The sequence below is a fragment of the Eptesicus fuscus genome, chromosome 13 (genome assembly GCF_027574615.1).
Source record: "Eptesicus fuscus isolate TK198812 chromosome 13, DD_ASM_mEF_20220401, whole genome shotgun sequence".
In the NCBI taxonomy this organism is placed as follows: Eukaryota; Metazoa; Chordata; class Mammalia; order Chiroptera; family Vespertilionidae; genus Eptesicus; species Eptesicus fuscus.
Window position 1 is genome coordinate 69,231,062 of NC_072485.1, and position 18,698 is coordinate 69,249,759.

The 18,698-nt window shown below is 60.8% G+C and overlaps 1 protein-coding gene across 1 annotated transcript; it reads left to right on the forward strand.

Moving 5' to 3' along the window:
• Positions 1-1,993: 1,993 nt before the first annotated feature.
• TP53I11 (tumor protein p53 inducible protein 11) lies at positions 1,994-17,304 on the forward strand. The gene is made up of 8 exons (XM_008146780.3): positions 1,994-2,116; positions 12,282-12,361; positions 12,768-12,927; positions 13,547-13,605; positions 13,820-13,868; positions 14,241-14,337; positions 15,148-15,249; positions 15,634-17,304. Exons 3-8 carry the CDS (start codon positions 12,799-12,801, stop codon positions 15,765-15,767), a joined length of 570 nt encoding a protein of 189 aa, XP_008145002.1. The 5' UTR covers positions 1,994-2,116; positions 12,282-12,361; positions 12,768-12,798; the 3' UTR covers positions 15,768-17,304.
• The last annotated feature ends 1,394 nt before the right edge of the window (positions 17,305-18,698 follow it).

An 18,698-nucleotide genomic window follows, 5' to 3' on the forward strand; every position in this document is an offset into this window, starting at 1 on the left:
GGAAAGTGACCCTCCCCCAGCTGGCCTTCCTGGCTCCATCCCCTTTTTATCTCCCTTTTGAGGGAAAGATTTCCTAATAATGAGAATCACAATAATAACGAGAACCACAACAATAATGAGAATCACAGGAATCAGCCTTTCCAGCTTACAAACCTTTTTCGCCTAATTGCCTCACTTGACTCTCCCAAGCTCTGAGAGGCAGGTGTTTTTATATCTCCATGTTGCAAGTGCAGCAGAGGGCCACATAGCTAGTTAGGAGCAGAGCCAGGGCCCTAACTCCCTTCTCACACCCTCCGTTCCTTCTCCTGCATCATAATGACAGCTCATTGTTACCAGGCACTGAGAACCTATTCTTGCTTAGATGTGGCTGCACTTTATGAATGCCAGTTTTAATCCACACAATAGCCCAGCGAGGTGAACGTTTTAATGCTCAAGGTAAAGATGAGGTAACTCAGAAAGGTTAAGGGCAGAATGGCAGTCTAAGGAATGTTCCCGAGCCAGATGCACATCACTTTAGAAAAGCGTGGGAAGGGAGAGAAGGAGAGCTTCTATGGGAGCTTTAAGGAAAGTGGATGCTGGGGGTGATGGTGGTGGTCATCAATAGTCTCTTCCTTCTACTCCGGCCCCCCAAGCACTTTGCCTGTAATGGTGAGCTGTGCCATTTCCTGCTGTCTGTGTGTGTCTAAAGCCTCAGTCACCAAGAGGCTGAGCCTGGATTTGAACCTGGCAGTCTGGTCCCAGAGCGCACGTGATTAACCTTTAAGGAACTAGTGCAGAAAGAACTCAGACCTGGAGTCTAAATGCCCAGCTAGCTAGACGCCTGGGGCACCACCGCTCACCTCTCTCTGCCCCATTTACTTGTCGTGTGAAATGGAGCATGTCATCAACCTTGCCTTCCTCTTCCCTCGCCCCTCCACCCCCCTTCCCTCCACCCCCCTCCCCTCCACCCCCCTCCCCTCCACCCCCCTCCCACCCATTTGTGACCATCAGACAAGATGAAGAGACGCAGGCTGTTTTCTAAGGAGGAGGGTGCAGGCAGGATGTTGGGAGTTGGTTGAGCACACGACTGGTCACAGTGGGTTGAAATGAGTCCAGAATCTGGGGGGAAGGGTGTTGTTTATAGGAGCCTGGTTCTTTAGGCTGAAAGGCTCCCAAAGAGCCTCCAGGGCCCCCAAACCCCATTTCACCCCCCTGTAGTCTGACAACTGAGCATCCCTACCCCCTCCACATGTCTGGGAGCCCCAGATAAGATCTTAGTCATGACAATGTGTGTGTGTGTGTGTGTGTGTGTGTGTGTGTGTGTGTGTGGTATCATGTTATTTGGTAAAGTCACACCAAGAGTGGGGGGGGGGGGGCGGGGGGAGAGAAGACTGGGCCTAGGCTGAAAGCCAGAAGGCTAAATAAAATCAAACATTCATGACAGCCATCTGTAAAATGGGATTGAACATCTGGATCTCATAGGTGGTTGTGAGAATCAAGTGAGTTGATACCCATAACACCTTGAGCTCAGTGCGTGGCACTGATGGGCTTCGGACAGTGACCCTTATAACTGTGCTACTACACACTCGATACCAACCAGCCCAGCAGTCCTTTCCATTTTAGACACTGGCCCAGGCTGCAGGGAGTGCCCCCAGGATATTTAAGACGGTGTGGTTTGCGACCTAGGGGGCTGTTGGTGGTCTCACAACAAGGGCGCCGTCTTCATAACTTGCCCAAAGTCATCCCGGGCGGCGCGGGGCCTCGGTTTGGATTCCCAGGCGTCTTCTCCCCGGGCGTGAGCGCGCCCCCGAGCGGCGTTTTCCAGGAAAGCCTCCGCTGGGGAGCCCGGAACCCAGTCCCCCCCAACCTCGTTCTCCCCCGCCCGCCCCGGCGGCCACCCTGGGGGCGAGGCAGCCCGGTGCGTGGGAGGGGACGGCGCGCCATTGGCTTCAGCGCGGCACTGAGAGGAGGGACCAGCGCGGGCCTCCAGACTCAGGCAAACCCCAGCCGCGCTGGGTGCCGCTCGCAGTCCAGCCCGGCCCGGCCCTGCCCTGCCCGGCGCGGCGGCGTGATGTGAGCGCCCGAGGTCCCCCTGCACGCCAGTTTCGCGAAGCCGGCCCCGGCGTGCGCTAGGAACGTAAGTTCTGCTCCCCACCGCCGCTCGGAGCCTCGCACTTTCCCCCTCTCGCCGCCAGCCGGCCGGTGCCTGCGCAGCTCAGCGGCGCTCCTGCGGCCGCGGGGACCGCTGGGGACCGTGAGCGGGGCGCCCCAGGACCTCTAGGCACCGGCGGATTCGGCCGGGACCCCAGGGATCCTCTCCCTGGCTCTCCAAGGCGCCATCCCGCAGCCCTCCTGTTCCTTTCCTGTGCGCTCTCGGCTCGCTGCGCTTCCCTCTGATTCGCTTTCCCTCTCCTCAGCTTTGTCCCTCCGCTATCCTCTCTCTTGGACTGTTGATTTCGCCCTCCGCCTCCCCCGTCCCGGGCTCTCGCTCTTGCTTCAGAGCAAGAGGGAAACGGAGCGAAAAAGCAATTTTTCTCTCGCTGGAGTCAGACTCGGTCCTCGCGCTCCGTTCTCCGTCCCCTCCCCCTCCATCTCTGCCCCCATCCCCAACCTGCCATTGTTCCCGGTCCGGGGAGCGCGCGGCAAAAACTTGCGGATCCCCCTCCTCCCCTCTTCGCCTCGGCAGGGCCCCGGAAGGAGGTGGCGGAGTTCCCGCAGCCCTCAAGTCTGGCGCTGTCTTCTGGTTCTGGGGGGGCCGTGGGGGCGGGGATCCTGGGCCCGAGGACCCGGGGGCGCCCACAGCTCGGAGCTCCCCGCCTGGAGTCTTAGAAAGTGGGTGACCGGCTGGAGCTGGGAGATAAAGGACACATTGGAGGGGGCGAAGAGCAAGGCTGTAAACGATCCCAGTCTCCAGACTGGGGTTGGGGGGGGTTAGGGGAAGCTGGCCGAAACTGAACCCCTGCCTCAGCCCCAGTGATATGGGGGGCGGGGTAGAGCAGGCACAGGTGGAGACCAACGCCCCCACTCTCCCCAGAGGCGCGCGCTCAGCTGGAAGGGGGCAGTGTGGGGCCTCGGGCTCGGCGCTGGATGGCTGGGGCCTCGGCTGTCGGCAAAAAACTCGCACCGATGCTGCGGGTCTGGAGAGGAGCCGCCTGGGACGCCGCGCCCATCCCCAGCGCGTCTAGCGGAGCCTGGATTCCGCTTTGGGTCCCCTCACTCCACCCTCCACGCCCCCAACCAGTGCCGGCTCCCGCCGCCTGCCTCCTGGCAGCCCCAGGGAAGCGTATTTCTCGGCTGGATCGGAGCGCTGGGGGCGGGGGCAGGAGCGTGGCGGAGGCCGTCAAGTCCGAGGTTCCTCCGAAGCCCAGGCGGCCTCCCCGCTCCACCGCCCCAGCCCCACCGCTGCGCACTTCCTGGTTGATTTCCTTCAGACAAACTTTTCCTGATGGGGCTGTCTAGCGGCATGAAGGCCCCGGGGTGGCCTCTTGGACCTTCGTCCCTGGAGGTCTGTGGAGGAGGTGGGGGTCCACAACCCTCTCATCCTGCAGCCTTCAAATCCCAGGGACACTGCGGGTGGGGCGGGGTGGTTGTTGGAGAGACAGGAGGAGGCTCCACACGCAGACCAGGAGGAGGAAAGATTTTTCTTGTGGAGTTGTTAGGAGAGAAGGTACTGGGTCTTCTCCAGGCCTCTGTGATCCCGTCTGAGAAATGGGTCCCCGAGGTACCCTCTGCCCCCAATATCCTGGAAGCCAGCTGCCCTGGCTTCTCCTTTTCAGACCACATGCTGTCAGCTTAATCAGTCCTTCCAAATTCAGAGTGAAGGGCTGAGGCCCAAAGCCCTTCACCCAGATCTGGATGTCAACACCAGCTGGGGTCCACTGCTCAAGTCTGTTCTCTGCAGGAGGGGTGCGGGGTGCGGGAGTGTGTGTGTGACCCCCCGCTGCTCTCAGGCCCCCTGCAGCTTCTCCCAGCCCACGCTCAGCTGCTTCCCCTCCCCCCAAGATCTCATGATAGCGATCCCCACATCCTCGCAGTGCAATTCTATTCCACACGTCCCTGGACTGTTCTGTGCTTTCACTCATTGAACAAAACGTGAGCTGTACACCAACAATGATTTAATGAACAAAGCGCGGCACTGGGAGATAGCTGGGAACAAAAGAGAGATTCTTGCCTTCTTGGAACTGACACTGAAGGGGCAAATAACTAACAAAATCAATAAGCAACTTACATACATAGTGTATTGGGAGGCGAAGGGGAAAAGCTGAGTGTTGGGCCAGGGATGGGATTGTTCCTTTAAATAGGGTGGTCAGGGAGGCCCCCCTGAGGAGGTGACTTTGGAGGTAAGGCTTTGAGGGAGTGAGCTGTGGGGTGTCTTTGGGAAGGAAAGATCCTGCGGAGAGCAGCCTGCGCCAGGGTTCTGAGGCTGGCATGTGCCTGCTGCATTGGAGGAGCCGGAGCGGCCAGTGGGGAGGAGATAGGAGGCAAGGCTGGCTGAGAGGGGATGGAGCCTGCCCGTTTCACAGAGGAGGGAAGTGATGCCCCGAAAGAGCATGTAAGTCACCCCGGGACATGCAGTCCAGGAGCAGCGGCAGCTGCGGGGCAGACACAGCTGCACGTGGGGTGCCTGATAGTCTGCCTCTGGGCCCACAATACTTTCCCTTCACCCTGCATCTCAACCGTTCATCTGGCTGTGCCCCTCCCAGGGCCAGACCTGGCCAAGTGCCAGGGACGTGGTGGGGGGCCACCCAGGCTTAGTACCCAAGGGGCTGCATATCTCTGCAACCTGTTGTCAGTTCCCTGCCCACCTGTTGTCAGTGCACGCAGGGCAGCATCTTCCTGCTGACCCCGAGTTCTCCCTCTTCCCCTCTCCTTCCCATGGCCACCCCCCTTTTAGTGCCCCACTCTGTAGTTAATGATGATGGAGTCCCTGTAGGGTGCCTGTCCTGAAGCTGGGAAGGTCCAAGGGGAATCTGAAGCAAGGAACTGAGTCTCCTAGTCTGAAAATAACAGCAGCAACATTATTATTGAGCATTCACTATGAAACAGGGACTGGACTTTTCTAGGTGTTGGGTGTGTGTTTTTTCACTGGGGAGAGGTCTCTTTAACAGATGAGGAAACGGAGGCTCGGAGAGGTGGTGTCACGGGCCCACGGCCATGCAGCCAAGAAGAGATAAGCACAGACCTCTTTAGTTGTGACCCCCTCTTTTCATCACTAAGCCAGAGCCCCAGCCCCCCGGGGGAGATGTCAGCCCTGGACCGTGGTTCCGGCCCCTCAGCGTCCTGGGAGAAGTATAGGGACCCTTCAGCCTGCCTCCTCCAACACACCAGAAGGCATTTGCTTCTGGAAAAGTTGACTCCAAATGGCGCAGCATCTCTTCAAGGAAACTTCCCTCCTCCCCTCCTCCCTCTCTGAGTTCCTGAGCAGCTAGGGGGGTGGGGAGAGGGGTGGAAGGGGTGGGAGGAGAGAAGGATGTGTCCACTGCCTTCTCACAAGGGCTCTGGCTGCAGGGAATCCGGGAACCAGGCTCTCCCAGTGACCTCGGCCCCGTGGGATCCTGAAGCACCAGCCGCCTCTGAGGGTCCTGACATGGTCACTGGGGAGGACAGGAATTCTCCATGTGCTCTGTCTGCCCTTTGGGAGTGACAGCAGGGACAGGGGAAAACCCTCTCAGTGACTTCTGAGTGGTGACCCACAGCGAGACCCCGCCCCGCTGCACACAGCAGCAGCTTCAGACCCCGGGTCAAGGCCCCCCGGGATGTGCCCCCTGGGCCCTCTGCCCCCCCCCCCCCCCCCCCCCCGCCCCAAATGAGAACACAGCAGGCGATGTTTACTTTCTGTCTCCGAAGCTTTGCAGATATTTGTAACGGGGTAACGGATATTTGTAATTGGGCTTTCCGCTGCCTTTTTGGAGCCCAGGCACCTTCAAAGCAAGAGAACTAGTGGCGGGACCTGGAGACTCGGCAGCTTGGAAGCCAGATCCTGAATGTCACAGCCAGGAGGGGCCCCAGGGACCACACTCCCCTGTTTTCAGATGGGGAAACTGAGTCCCAGAGTCTGGCCCGGTGGCCGAATCGGCCGGCGGCCTCGGCTGACTTGTCTCGGCCCAGTGGCTCGGGCTCCCCCACCAGCCCTCCAGCGTCAGTGCGAGCCCTCTGCTGCCAGCTCGCGCTCCTGGCGGCTCGTGGAAATGGAGCGTGGGATCCCTCTCTTGACGACGGAGCTTTGTCGTGGGAACCGGGCTTGTTGCCACGGCAGGATTCGCATCGTGCTCCCTCCTCTCCCTGCCAGTTCTACTCTGTCATCCTCGCCCTTTGCAGCAGCGTGGACCCTGAGCCCGCGGTGACAGAGATGGATGATGCAGCCTGGCTCACCGGCTCCTTGAGAGACCGGGCTGACTGAGGCTGGCCCAGCCTTTAGGATAATGACGCTCTCCGGGGACATGCAGCAAGGGACCCTGCCGCATGGCAGCCTGGCCTCGGCTTCCTCCCTTAGCCAGTGGGCCCTGAGACACCCCCCCCCGCCCCAACCTGCACCCAGAGACCCCTGTGATGATGTCGGGGATGCAGCTGTGTCCATCCGGCCTCCCTTGGGTCCTGTAACTTCCTAGTTTAGCTCTAACCCACCTACAACCTAGTAAGTCAGGCATTATCACCCCCGTTTAGAATAAAGGAATGGAGAGGTTCAAATGCCCAGCCGAGATGTGAACACAGGTCCCTTTGCCCCCCCAAGATTCGCTGCCTGAGGGCCCAGGTCTGGGTTCTGGGCTGGGGGGTGTGTCTTTAAACCCCATCGTGCCCAAAGGAGTGATGGGCTGCCCAGAAAGGGTCCGCAGGGTGGATGGTGTGGGCTCTGTGCCTCCCTTTCTCCCTGGCCAGGGCCTGCATCTCCCTCCCTGCCTCCCGCTGCCCGGTGCTGCCAGTCCCAGGCCCCATTTCCAGGTATTTTGCAGGGATGTGATAACAGAACAATGGGTCTCCCAGGAGCCCTTCCCAGGTCCTGCTCGAGTCCCAGGGCTTAACCCCAGGGAGGCTGGACCCCAGGGAGGCGTGCAGATGCTGGCCACGGGCCAGGGACGCTGAAGGGGAGATGGGACGATAGCTTAGAGCTTAGTTCTTTTTGGAGGCCAGGCTCCCACTCCCACATACAAGCTCCCCAACTCCTCTCAGGAGGCCCAGCTAACGTGGCTTGAATTTCAGCTCTGCCACTTACCCCAGGAGACAGGTTGGCCTTCGTTTCTGTGAAATGGGGGCGATAGTACCCCCAGTCTCATGGGGCGTGGTGGGGGTTACCGGGAACTCCTGGCCTGGCAGTACTTTGGCCCCCTCCGGCCCCAGGGTGGGTGCCCCGGGGGTCGTTCTCCTCACCAGATGGGAGGACAGGTGCGTCCAGCAGGGGCCCTTGTTGGAAAGGAAGCGGTTCTTGGCTGACCCGGCAGCATTGACTGCCCTTGGAGTCACAGGTGGTAGGTGTTCTGGGCCCCAGGCCCCTTCCTCTCCTTCCCCTCCTCCTGGCCAGACAGGTCCCACGATGGGGACAGCTCAGCAGTCCATCCGTTTCTATGGAAACCCAGCTTCCGGGGACGGGGGTTGGGAGAGGTCCTCTGGGACTGGCAGAATGATGCCCCAGCCCATCTGCTCTGCGGCAGGGGCGGGGCCTGGGCGGCCGCCCGGGAGCCTTACTAATTGCCGTCCTTCACTTGGCACACAGCCCGTGCCGGGCCCTCCGCTGCCGGCCCAGTGTGCCTCGGCACGGCCCTGCGAGCGCAGAAGGAGCAGTGTGGTTTCGCGAGGAGGAAATAGAGGCTCAGGGAGGTTAAGAAACTCTCCTGAGGTTACCGCCTAATGAAGATAAAGCATTGAGGTTTGAGCCCAGGTTTCCCAGTCGTTAAGTAGATGTCCCCTCCCTCCCCCGCCCCCCACTCTGTCGTCCGCCTCTGACTCTTTTACCTCTGACACCTTTCCCACCCCTGCGCCCTCCCTTCCGGGGGTTCAGGCTCTGGGGGCTTTGCTTGGCCTCTGCCCAGTCCTGGCCCCTCTCTCTTGCTGCCTCGGGGAGCTCTTTGGGGATGATCTTCCCTGGCCTCGGATGCCAAGCACACGAGGAAGGGGGTGGTGGGGATGGGTTGCCACGAGTCGGACCTTGGCCAGCAGGGGCTCTCAACCCCTCTCCCAGCTCACTAATTTATCACAAATGGATGTTGAGCTCACGTGCCCGGAACTGTCCCAGGCCCCGTTGACACCCCGCCCCTTGGCAATCCCCTTCTTGTGCCGGCTGCAGCTTTCTGAAACAGTGGGGCGAGGTTTCACCCGAATTCTCACCCAGTCCTCTGACCCCACCACGTCCCGGCACCCCATCTGCCAGGCCCTCTGGTGTTTGCACCCTCTCCTGGAGTCCTCAGCACCCTAGGAAGCCCTTGCCCCAGGCCACCTGCCCAGGAATGGGTGCAAATTCAAGCCCAGCCCTGACTGACTGCAAAGCCCCCTTCCTGCCCTCCTCTGCCACCGGCTCCTGTGTGGCCTGGGGCAGGTCCCGTCCCCTCTGCCTCAGCTTTCTGCCCTGTGTGTTTGGAGCTGAGCCCCCCTTGGGCCCTGTGTGATCCTGAGTGTCCGGGGTGGGCAGTGACACCTGCTTCTCTTAGCTTGTCTCATTCGCCTGTGCTGATAAAGTGCCTACTGTGTGCCAAGGCGCAGCAGGGACACTCTCACTCAGATGGGCACAATCCCAGCCCTGCCTTCAGCTCACTAAATCTCAGGAGGCCACCTGCCCATGACATGACTGGGAGTATGGGCTAGAGGTGGCGGTGGCTATTTACACCGAAACCCAAGAGTCCAGAGGAGGGAGGGCAGGGCCCCGGGAGGAGGAACAAGGAAGATGGGGTGGGAGGGGGGTTGGAGGGCAGGAAGGGCCCTCCTGGCTGAGCAGTGGTTCAGAAGTGGAAACAACCATTAAGAGGAGCGGCTTCCCAGCGGCTTCCCAGCTTTATTGAGAATCGAGGTCAAAGCAGCTGGCCAGGGGCAGAATGCAGAGGGTCATGAACTCAGGGCTGGGGGCTGCTAGCCACAGTCTCCCTTCTTGCCTAGCAGGTCCCCCAAGTGAGCGTGTAGATGGAGGGGCAGCCCTCCTCCCCACCTTTTCTCTTGTGCTGGGGAAGTCTGGCACCCGGGGGAGCCCTGGGGCCCTTCAGACTGCAGCTGGATCTGGGAAAGGAAGCGTGGCAGCCCTGCCAGGCAGGCTTTTTCCATCGTGCACGGCCGAATGAACGGAGAGAAGGAAGTGCAGGAGCGCGGGCCTGTCTGTGGCAGGCGGGGTGCTTTGCTGCAGGCACTGCCCACCCGCCCTCTGTGTCGGCCAGCACTTCTGCAGGGTGCGCCTTCCCTTGGCCCCGTTGCTCAGGGCAGACACTGAGGCTGCACGACTTGCCCAAAGCCCTGCACCTGTAGGAGAGCAGAACCGGGATTCAAACCCAGGCCTGGCTGCCCCCAGCCAGCGTCCAGCCCGAGTGCAGGCAGAGGGTCGGAAGGAGGTGCCCTCTGCCCTCTCTTAGGTTAGAATGGGGCTGGCCCTAACATGAACACATAGGATGGCCTTTGATGGGGAGGAAAGTTCAAGGGCAGATGAGGGGTTGCCTTGGGAGTGGGGCACGCTTAAGGCTGATGGGTATATAGGAATGTGGCAGCTGCTCACCTGCCTCCCCAGGCAGGGCCCAGTCCTGCAGGTGAAGATGGAACAGAACTCAGTGCTCGGCACGTTAACTAGAGGCAGGTGCAGGGGATCCACTCCCTGGAGATCAAGTTCAAGATCTCGCTCTCCCTGGGAGGCGCCGGGGCCCTTTCTTTGTTGGTGGTGAGCTCATTGCTGGGGCTGGGCCCTGAGGTGGCTGCAGTGGGTCCCACTAGCCCAGGTCCCTGGTGGCAGTGCCTGTGGATAAAGCTTGCCCCACCTCTGAGTGATGCCAGGGTCAGGTGGAGCCCCTTTCTATACCCAGCCCCCCGCAGGCTGGCACGGCCACACCTCACCGTCTTCGGTTTATGGTTCCAGCCTATGTGGCAGAGGGGAGCTTTGTGTGTTGCTGGGGAGAGGACATTGCGCAGAGGAGCTGGGGTCACTGACACCGCCCAGGCCTGTGGGCTGGGGCTCGAGAGTCAGCCTTAGGTCATGGGACTGAGGTCTGAGGGCTTTGCCCAACGGGTGGAGATGTTAGGAAATGCGAGTTAGGCCCTTCTGATGTTCCCTGGCCTCCATCCCAGAGCCACTGCTGCATGGGGAACCAGGGCAGGGCCCGAGTGTCCAAGTGCCCATCTCCGCCGAGCACTTTCCAGGGGCCAGACACACTGCCCTCCGTACTTCACAGCTATAGCCTGTGTTCTCACAACATCCCTTTAAGGCGGGACCCTTTATTTCCCCAACTACAGGTGTGTGTCTGCGGGGGGGTGGGGGGGGGGGGGGTGGAGTGGCGGGCGGCGGCTGAGGCACAGAGAGATTAAGTGACTTGCCCACAGGCACACGGCTAAGAAGTGGCAGACAGGGTTGGAACTCAGGTATGACTTCAGCAGTTCAGCTCTTAACCGTTAGGTCTTCTGCAGCAAACTGGCCCTTTATGAAGCTTCCTGTCCATCACGTTGTTTCTCCTTAGCCCAGCCCTAGGGGAAAGGTAAGGGTTTCCATTTCACAGACGAGAACACCGGGGCTCAGAGAAGTAACTTTGACTGATGGCTGACAGATCAGCCCCTGCTTCTCCGCCCCCCCCCTCCCCGCCCCCGCCGACCCAAGCAGGGCCCTGGGCCACCATCCTATACCTGCCTCACAGCACATCCTCACTAACTGCAGTTTCTTCATTTAAATGTGCAGGGGCTGCACTGTGTGCTCTGACCGAGCTCTTTTTTGCCGCTAAATCTCTAGGAGGTGGGAAGTAGTATAGGTCCATTTCACAGATGGGGAAAACTGAGGCTCAGGGAAGTGAGGAGACTTGCCCAAGCCACACAACCAGTAAAGACGGAGTCAGGCAGCATGGCCAGCCGGGGAGGGAGGGTTAAATGACAGGGGGACCGGTTGGAAGACGGACCATGCCTGGTGCTGGCAGGATGGGGAGAGAAACCCGAAGGCTCCTGCCTTGTGGGGAATGCAAATGGGCCGCCGCTGTGGATGCCGTTTTGGCGCGATCTCCTAGAGCAAAATGGAGGGGTAGCGTATAACTCAGTATTTACCTTAGAGAAATGAAAACTTATGGTTGCACTAAGCCTGTATATGGATGTTTATAGCAGCTTTGTTCACAGTCATTAAACTCTGGAATCAACCCAGTTGTTCCTTGGTGAGTGACGATAATGACACTGGTACATCCGTCCCATGGAACACATACGACTGTGCCGTGGCTCTCAGGCCCGCCTGGCAGCGGGAGGGGTGCCAAGCTGATTACAGCTTCTATCTGGATTCACAGGCAGGTGGTGGCAAGTGGCTGAGGTGTTGTGACGGCTCCGGGTCCCCGAGGAGCCGTGTGATTAAGCCCTGGCTCCCCCCCCCCCCCCCGTGGGACTGGCCGCCTCCCGCCTACAGGCGCGGGGCACTGAGCCGCCTTCTGGTGCCCCCAGGTGTGTGGGGGGGCGGGGAAAGCATAGCTGCCCCCAGTTGACAGATGAGGGACGGGGCTGGGGCGCTTAGGCGGGCCAGCACCACGGACACCGCACTCACTGGAGACCTCCCATCCTGATGGTGCCCTGACTTCCCAACTCTGGCTGGTGCCTCCTGCCCAGTGTGTCTAAGCCTACAGCCTCCGCATCCACACGCCCCACAGTCTGATTCTCTGATCTGATGTTTATTTGCTGGGTGTTTCATTTTGCTTTAAGACACTGGGGGGCTGGGAAACTGGAGGGGAACCAGAGACATCTCTGCGCTCTGCCTTTGGCGGCCCTGGAGAGCGAGGCCCGCCTGGGGCCACACAGCCCCGAGCCCTGGGTCTGAGGCCCGGTCCGGGAGGTCCGGCAAGTCCAGCCCAGGTTCCCGGTTGAGCCCTTGTCTGTGAACGGGGGGGGGGGGGGGGGTGATGTTCCTGCCTTCCCAGAGGGGGGGCCATGGGTGGGAATGAGAGGTTGGGATGCGGGAGGCACCCACTGCTGGTCTCTGTCGAACCTCGTTGAACTTGGTTGGACTTCATTGCACTTGGGTCTTCTCACCTGAGAAAGGGGTGTAAACAGCACCCCTCTGGCCGGGCGGAGTGGCTGTGATTAGAGGAGCCTCATGCCACCCCAGGCCAGCCTCTGGGAGCCTTTGCTTCACTGTGGTTTTCACTCCTGTCTCCTCTGCGTAGGTGTTGTGCTGACAGGAGGCGAGAGCTGGCACTCCACTCATCTCTGCGTCTCCCTTGCCCAGCGCGGTGCCTGGCACACAGTAGGTGCTTAAGACCTGGCCCAAGGTGGAGCTAGGAGCTGGCCGGGGACTGGGGACTGGGGACTGTGGGAAGTCATGGGCAGACACAGGGGGTAGGGGAGAGGCTGGGGGTGGGTGCTGATGGCAGGGAGGGGAGAGACCTGGCCTGTCCGAAGCCCTGCCCGTGCCCCTGGCCATCCTTCCTCTGGCTCAGCCGGGTCCTGGGTCCTGTGCCAGCTCCTTCCCCTGCCTTCAGTCCGGGGGATTTGAGGCGGAGAGGGCTTGCTGGGCAGCAGGGATTGTCTGGGCAGGAGTTCACTGGGGAGCCTGGACCCCAGCCTCAGCAGGCTCTGGGCTGGGTCCGGCTGCCCTCTGAGGTCTGGAAGCTGGGCGGGACGCGTGGCCTGAGGCCCGTGTCTCCCTGCAGCCCTTCCACAGAGGCCGGGCTCCAGGACAAGATGGCAGCCAAGCAGCCCCCGCCTCTCATGAAGAAGCACAGCCAGACCGACCTCGTGAGCCGCCTGAAGACCCGCAAGATCCTCGGTGTGGGCGGCGAGGATGACGACGGGGAGGTGCACCGCTCTAAGGTGGGGTCTGCCTCTGAGGACCTGTTGGGGGGCAGGTCTGGCCCACCGCTTTGCAAGAAGACTAGCTGAGACCCACAGAGCTGCAGGAGCCCCGGGACTTAGCTCGTCTTTCTGGAAACTTAATGGAGATGTCAGGGGAATAATAACAAAACTGAAAACTGATAATTAGGTTTGCGTGCTTATTATATGCCTGTTAGTGCACCGCTGTTTTATAAGCATTGTTTAATCTTGCTAGTCCTGGAAGATGCAGAGACAGGCATCAGCCCATTGTATAGATGAGGAAACTGAGGCTCAGAGAGGTTAGTGATTTGTCCGAGGCCGCACCAGGAAGTGGCAGAGGAGCCAGGCTTCAAGCCCACGACTGGCAGACCCCCGAGCTTTCATTCATTCCCAGCCACTGTCTTTTCGGCTTCCCTTAATCCCTGGTGTCAGGGAGGCAGTGAGGGGGTGGCCTCAGTGTGACCTTTTCAGCCTGGGTGGCCATTTGGCTAAGTATAGGTACCCGGCTGGGCTCCTGAGCATGCCGGGGGGAGGGGGGTCTGGGGGGTTGAGTGGCCTGGGCATGCTGAGCACTGCCTCCCCCCTGGTTGGCTCTGACCCCTCCCCTCTGTGTTCACAGATCAGCCAGGTCTTGGGCAATGAAATCAAGTTTGCTGTTCGGGAGCCTTTGGGACTGAGGTGAGCATTGCGTGTGTGTTATAGGGAGGAGCTGTGTAAGACCCCGTCTCATCAGCCTTGCCCCTCTGGTCTTGCCCTTGACTTCATCCCAGCTCATTCCCACCCCCCCCAAACCAGCCATCCCTGGGCACCTTGGCTGGAGAGGGGGCATCCGCTGGGGTCTGGGGTGGCGGCAAGGGGCTTGGCTGTGACCTTCCTATTGGTGCCTCCCCAGGGTCTGGCAGTTTGTTTCTGCTGTGCTCTTCTCTGGCATTGCCGTCATGGTGAGCCCCCGCCCCACCCGGAAACCTGGGCCTCTGCTAGGGGCTCCTCCCTGCCCTGGGCCCCGGCTGCCTCTCCTCACCCCATGGCCATCCTGAGGCCCCATCTGTGAAGGCTCGCTGGCTGCCTCCATGTCCTGGCTCCTGACACATCCCACCTGTGCCTGCCTGCCCCGGAGCATCCTGGATCTGTGGCCATGGTCCCAACTCCTTGTCCCTGGCAACCCCTGGCCCCTGGCAGCCCCAGGGCCTCCTGTCCTGGCATGGAGGGGTGGGGGGCAGTTAAGGTCCTGGCCCCAGACTGCCCCAGGGACCCTGGCCTACTTCCAGTGACCCCCCGCCCCCTCCCCTGAGCCTCCCAACTGCTGTCCCCAGGCCCTGGCCTTCCCTGACCAGCTCTATGACGCAGTCTTTGATGGAGCTCAGGTGACCAGCAAGACCCCCATCCGCCTCTATGGGGGTGCACTCCTCAGTGAGTATTGCTGGGGAGGACTCTGGGGGAGGTGATGGGAAGCTGGGGTCCCAGCTGGGATGGAGGGAAACATGGGAGAGTCTTCCTCTGTGCGGAGGCTTCCCTTCCCAGATCCCCCCTCCAGCTGATGTCTGTCTCTGCTGGGTGTATGCTGCCATCTTGCGGCCACTGTTAGAAAATGCACCCAGTGGCTTGGGGCTCTGTCTGCCATCTTCTGGACAAGCACTTACTGAGCGCTTGCTGGTAGTGAGTGTGCCACTGGGCACTGGGGTGCAGAGATGAATGAGGTCAAGGCCCTGCCCTCCAGGGCCTCACGGCCTCGGGAAGCAGGCAAAATAAACACGGTGTCAGTTTGGCCTGGTAGAGGCTAAGTAGGTGGTTCTCCTGAGAATGTGGTCTGCCTACCCCCACCCCCACTCCTGGGAACTCCTTAGCGAGAGTCCTTCATGGGCTCAGGTTTTCTGTCTCCAGCAGTCCATTGGAAAAGAAAACGTGATTGTAGGACCAGGTAGCCTATCAACCCAGAATCATAACAGAACCTGATAGGGGCAGGGTACCTAGAGCTCAGGTCTCCCATTTTACAGATGGAAAGACCGAGTCCCAGTGAGGAGCTGTGGCTTGCCCAGTGTCCCACAGTGTGCTGAGTTTTAATTTGAGGAAATGCCTGAGGGCAGGAGATGTGGATGTGCAGGATCCGGGCTCCCTTGCCATGCAGGGCCAAAGGGACAAGGAGCAGGCCCCTTGCCCCTGCCCCAAATGGGTGGGTGGGTCAGGCTGTCCTGCCCCCAAACCCTCTTTATCCCTGCCCAGGTATCTCTCTGATCATGTGGAACGCTCTCTACACGGCCGAGAAGGTTATCATTCGCTGGACGCTGCTCACCGAAGCCTGCTACTTCGGGGTCCAGTTCTTGGGTGAGTCCTGAGGCGGGCAGTGAGGGGAGGCTGACTGACGGCAGGGTGGGTGGGGCCGCTTTGCCCCCACCTCCCAGCTCTTGCCACTTAGATTTCTAGGAAGTGATGGCAACCTGTCTAAGGAGGAGGCCCCCGTGCAGCTGTGTTTACCTGCACACCTGTGCTCACACAACGTCACCACCTACCTGTATCTTCTGAATACACACTCGGGCCTCTCCACAGCCTCCCGCACCCCGGCGCTGGGGTGACAGCACACACCTCAGTTCTTGCCGCGTGGGGGACATCAGAACAGACGTGCCTGTGGGGTCAGACAGCCGGCAGGACCCCCAGCTCAGGGGGGCACAGCCCTCTGACCTCCGTTCCGTCCCGGCCTTTCTCCCACAGTGGTCACCGCCACGCTCGCCGAGACCGGCCTCATGTCCCTGGGGATTCTGCTGCTCCTGGCCAGCCGCCTCCTTTTCGTCGCCATCAGCGTTTACTACTATTACCAAGTCGGCCGAAAACCCAAGAAAGTCTAGCTGACCACTGGGCGGGGGCCCTTCTGGGGCAAGGAGGCCCTGGTCCTCAGTTTCCCTTTGGTTCATGGAAGGCAGGAAGGACCCTGCCCTGCCCCAGGCAGACAGGAGTGGCCCCCTTCCTTCCTCCCGGGCTCTCCCCGAATGCTGTGATCAGGGCTTTCAGGTTTGAGGAGGGACAGGGCCTCTGCACCCCTGTTCTTTGCCCCACACCAGGACGCCTCTTTTCTTGAGCCTCTTGGTCTCCGGATCCCCTGGACAGACACGGACTGAAGAGCCTGCATCACGGGGTATCGGGCTGAGGCGAGGCCCCGCCCCTCTGCCCGGAGGCCCTTCTTTCTTTGGAGAGAGGCTGTGGGCTGCCTTCTTGTCCTCCCCCTCCACCCCCAGCCAACCTAGTGCCCAGGCAGCTGGAAAACCCAAGAACTTGACCTTGTGCCCCTACTCCTTGTGGGCCCTCCCACATGTGGGGGCCCCTCTCCACCCCTAAACGCAGGCACCTATCCCCCCCACAGCCCAGCCGCAGGCTGACGGGTGGGGGTGGCTGTCTTTGAGCTGGCGTTTGCCCACCTCACAGGAAGGCCGCAAGCAGCAGAGCCCTGTCCCGGCCACCACGGGCTCTCCAGGGCCTCGATCCAGGCTGCTCTGCCTCCACCCCAGCTCCTGGAGGCGCCTAGGAGCCCCCCTCGCCCAACTGGCCTGGGTCCAGAGGCTGCCAGAGGCCTCACCCTCAGGCTGGCCTGACGTGGACACGCAGATCCACCTGACAGTGATGGGGCTTGGAGATGAGAAGAAAAGCCTCGGAACCTGGCATGTTCTCCAGGGTCTGATGCTCACCTGGCTTAGCCCCTCCCCTCCCCTTCCCCCTCCCCAGGGTGCTGCCCTCTGGACCTCCAGCCTGGGCTGCCCCCAGGGTCTGGCAGGATAGGACTGGGTGCCCTTCAAGCTCAGCTGGGGGAAAGATAGAGATATTTCAGTGGGCCACCCCCTCTCCTGTCTCTCCACGCCCCCAGCCCCCCGCCCCGCAGATGCCCTGGAGACGGCGGCCACCTGGCTCCCTCAGAGCTGAACACCCCTGCAGATGCCCCCACCCCCACCCCCGGCCTGTGTGTCCCCCAGTACTCCCTCCTCCCTCCCAGCACTGTCCTTCTCTCCAGCCCTGTGTTCTGGAGACGGGTGTGGAGAGCAGTAGCCCAGGCCCCGTCTCGCTGTCTGTCTTGGAATAGAGAGTGTTCGGGGGCGAGTTGGGGGGTCCTTTAGTGCAGCCCAGCTCTGGCTACTGCCAGGTGGGCCTGTGTCTGGGAACCTGCCCACGGTGGGCCCCACTCTGCTGTCCCTGTGCCCAGCTGTCCCTGCAGCCACATACCTAGTGTCCCCACAGCTGAGGAGAGAGGCCTGGCGGGTCAGGGGCCTAAGGCTCTGCTGCTGGTGACCATGGCCAAGCCGAAGGGACGACAGACCTCAGGAAGGGCCAGCTCTTCCCTGGCGTCCATCTCCTCCCACTGAAGTGCGAGCCTGTCCCCAGGGAGAGCCCTAGGCAGGCTGCCCACTTTGGAGGTGGGCAGGGCCCCAGACCAAGGCCATGTCCTCCATCTGGCCCACGCCTCGGAAGGCCTAGTCCTCCGGCAGGGGGTGGTTTGTCCGAATGACCGCTGGGCCCAGCAGGTAGACCCCTCGGAGGCAGGCAGGGAAGTGGAGGCGTGGGCTCTGGAGTCGGGCTCTGTGTTGGGCATCGGCTAGGGCTGAGCTGGCCAAGCTACTTCACTCTCAGCTGGGGTGCGGGGTGCAGGGCACGGGGTGCGGTGCGGGCCCACCGGGTGGCACTGTCCAGGCTCTGCACAGGGCAGTGTTCCTGTACTACTTCCTGCTGCTTGGTTAAACATTCCAGAGAGGCCTGGAGGGCGGGGCTCTGGCAGGCAGGCATGGCCTTGGGGGGCGGGGGGGCGCAGGAGGATAGGAAGGAGGAGTCCTTGGGGAGGAGACAGTGACAAATGGGAGCGGGACAAGGGGACTCACAAGTGTAGTGAGGAAGGCCCAGCTCCCATCCTAAGGATTTGGGAGGACCCAGAATGCCCCTTCCCAGCTCCCCCAGGTCCCCTCTGCCCCACCCCACCCCACCCCAAATCAAGACCACCTTTCTTCACGGTCACTATTTATTCTTCGTTCCTTTTTCTTTTTGTAAGAAACGGTCACAAAAACCAGTGCAAAACCATCAGTGTGGGTGTTGTTTTATATTACAAAACTCTTGATATATAATATAAAAGGGGGCTCACAGGAGTAAACATGATAAATTAGCTCTGCTATCTACTGCGAGGAACATTTACCATTTTCAAAATAGACTTTCGACAGGGCCCACGAGGGAGGGGAGAGGGGGCTTCTGCAGACACGGGGTGCTGGGGCCTTGGCTCGTTTGGGGGTATCCCGTCAGGCCCCTCAGGCATGGATAGGAGAGGGGCGAGGGAGGCTGAGGATGGGCCCCAGCCCCTAAGCTGTGTCCCTTCTCCCCGAGGCAGTAGTTTTGGAGCAGGGAGGGTGCTGGACTCCCGTGTGAGGTCTTCCCTGACCTGCAGAGGCATTCCTACCTGCTGCACCCCCACCCCACCCCACCCCACCGCAGCCGTCAGCTGCCGCCAGCACCTGTTACATACGGGCTGCGCTGTAACCACCACATCTGGAGCCCAGGAGAGGCTCCTTATATTGAGGCAGAGCTTTCTTCCTTCCAAGCCCCTGCCCCCCGAACGGCCACAGGCAGCCTTGCAAACAGCTACCAGCCCGAGCAGATCCCGGTTTCCCCCCCAGCCTGCGGGGGCCGGTGCCTGGGGAAGTCAGCAGGGTCTGATTCAGGGTTCCTTGGCACCTTTCTGGAAAGTCCTTGGCGGAGTCTCACCTCCACCCATGAGCCTGCCTCAGCCAAATGGTCCTCCATGACCTGCC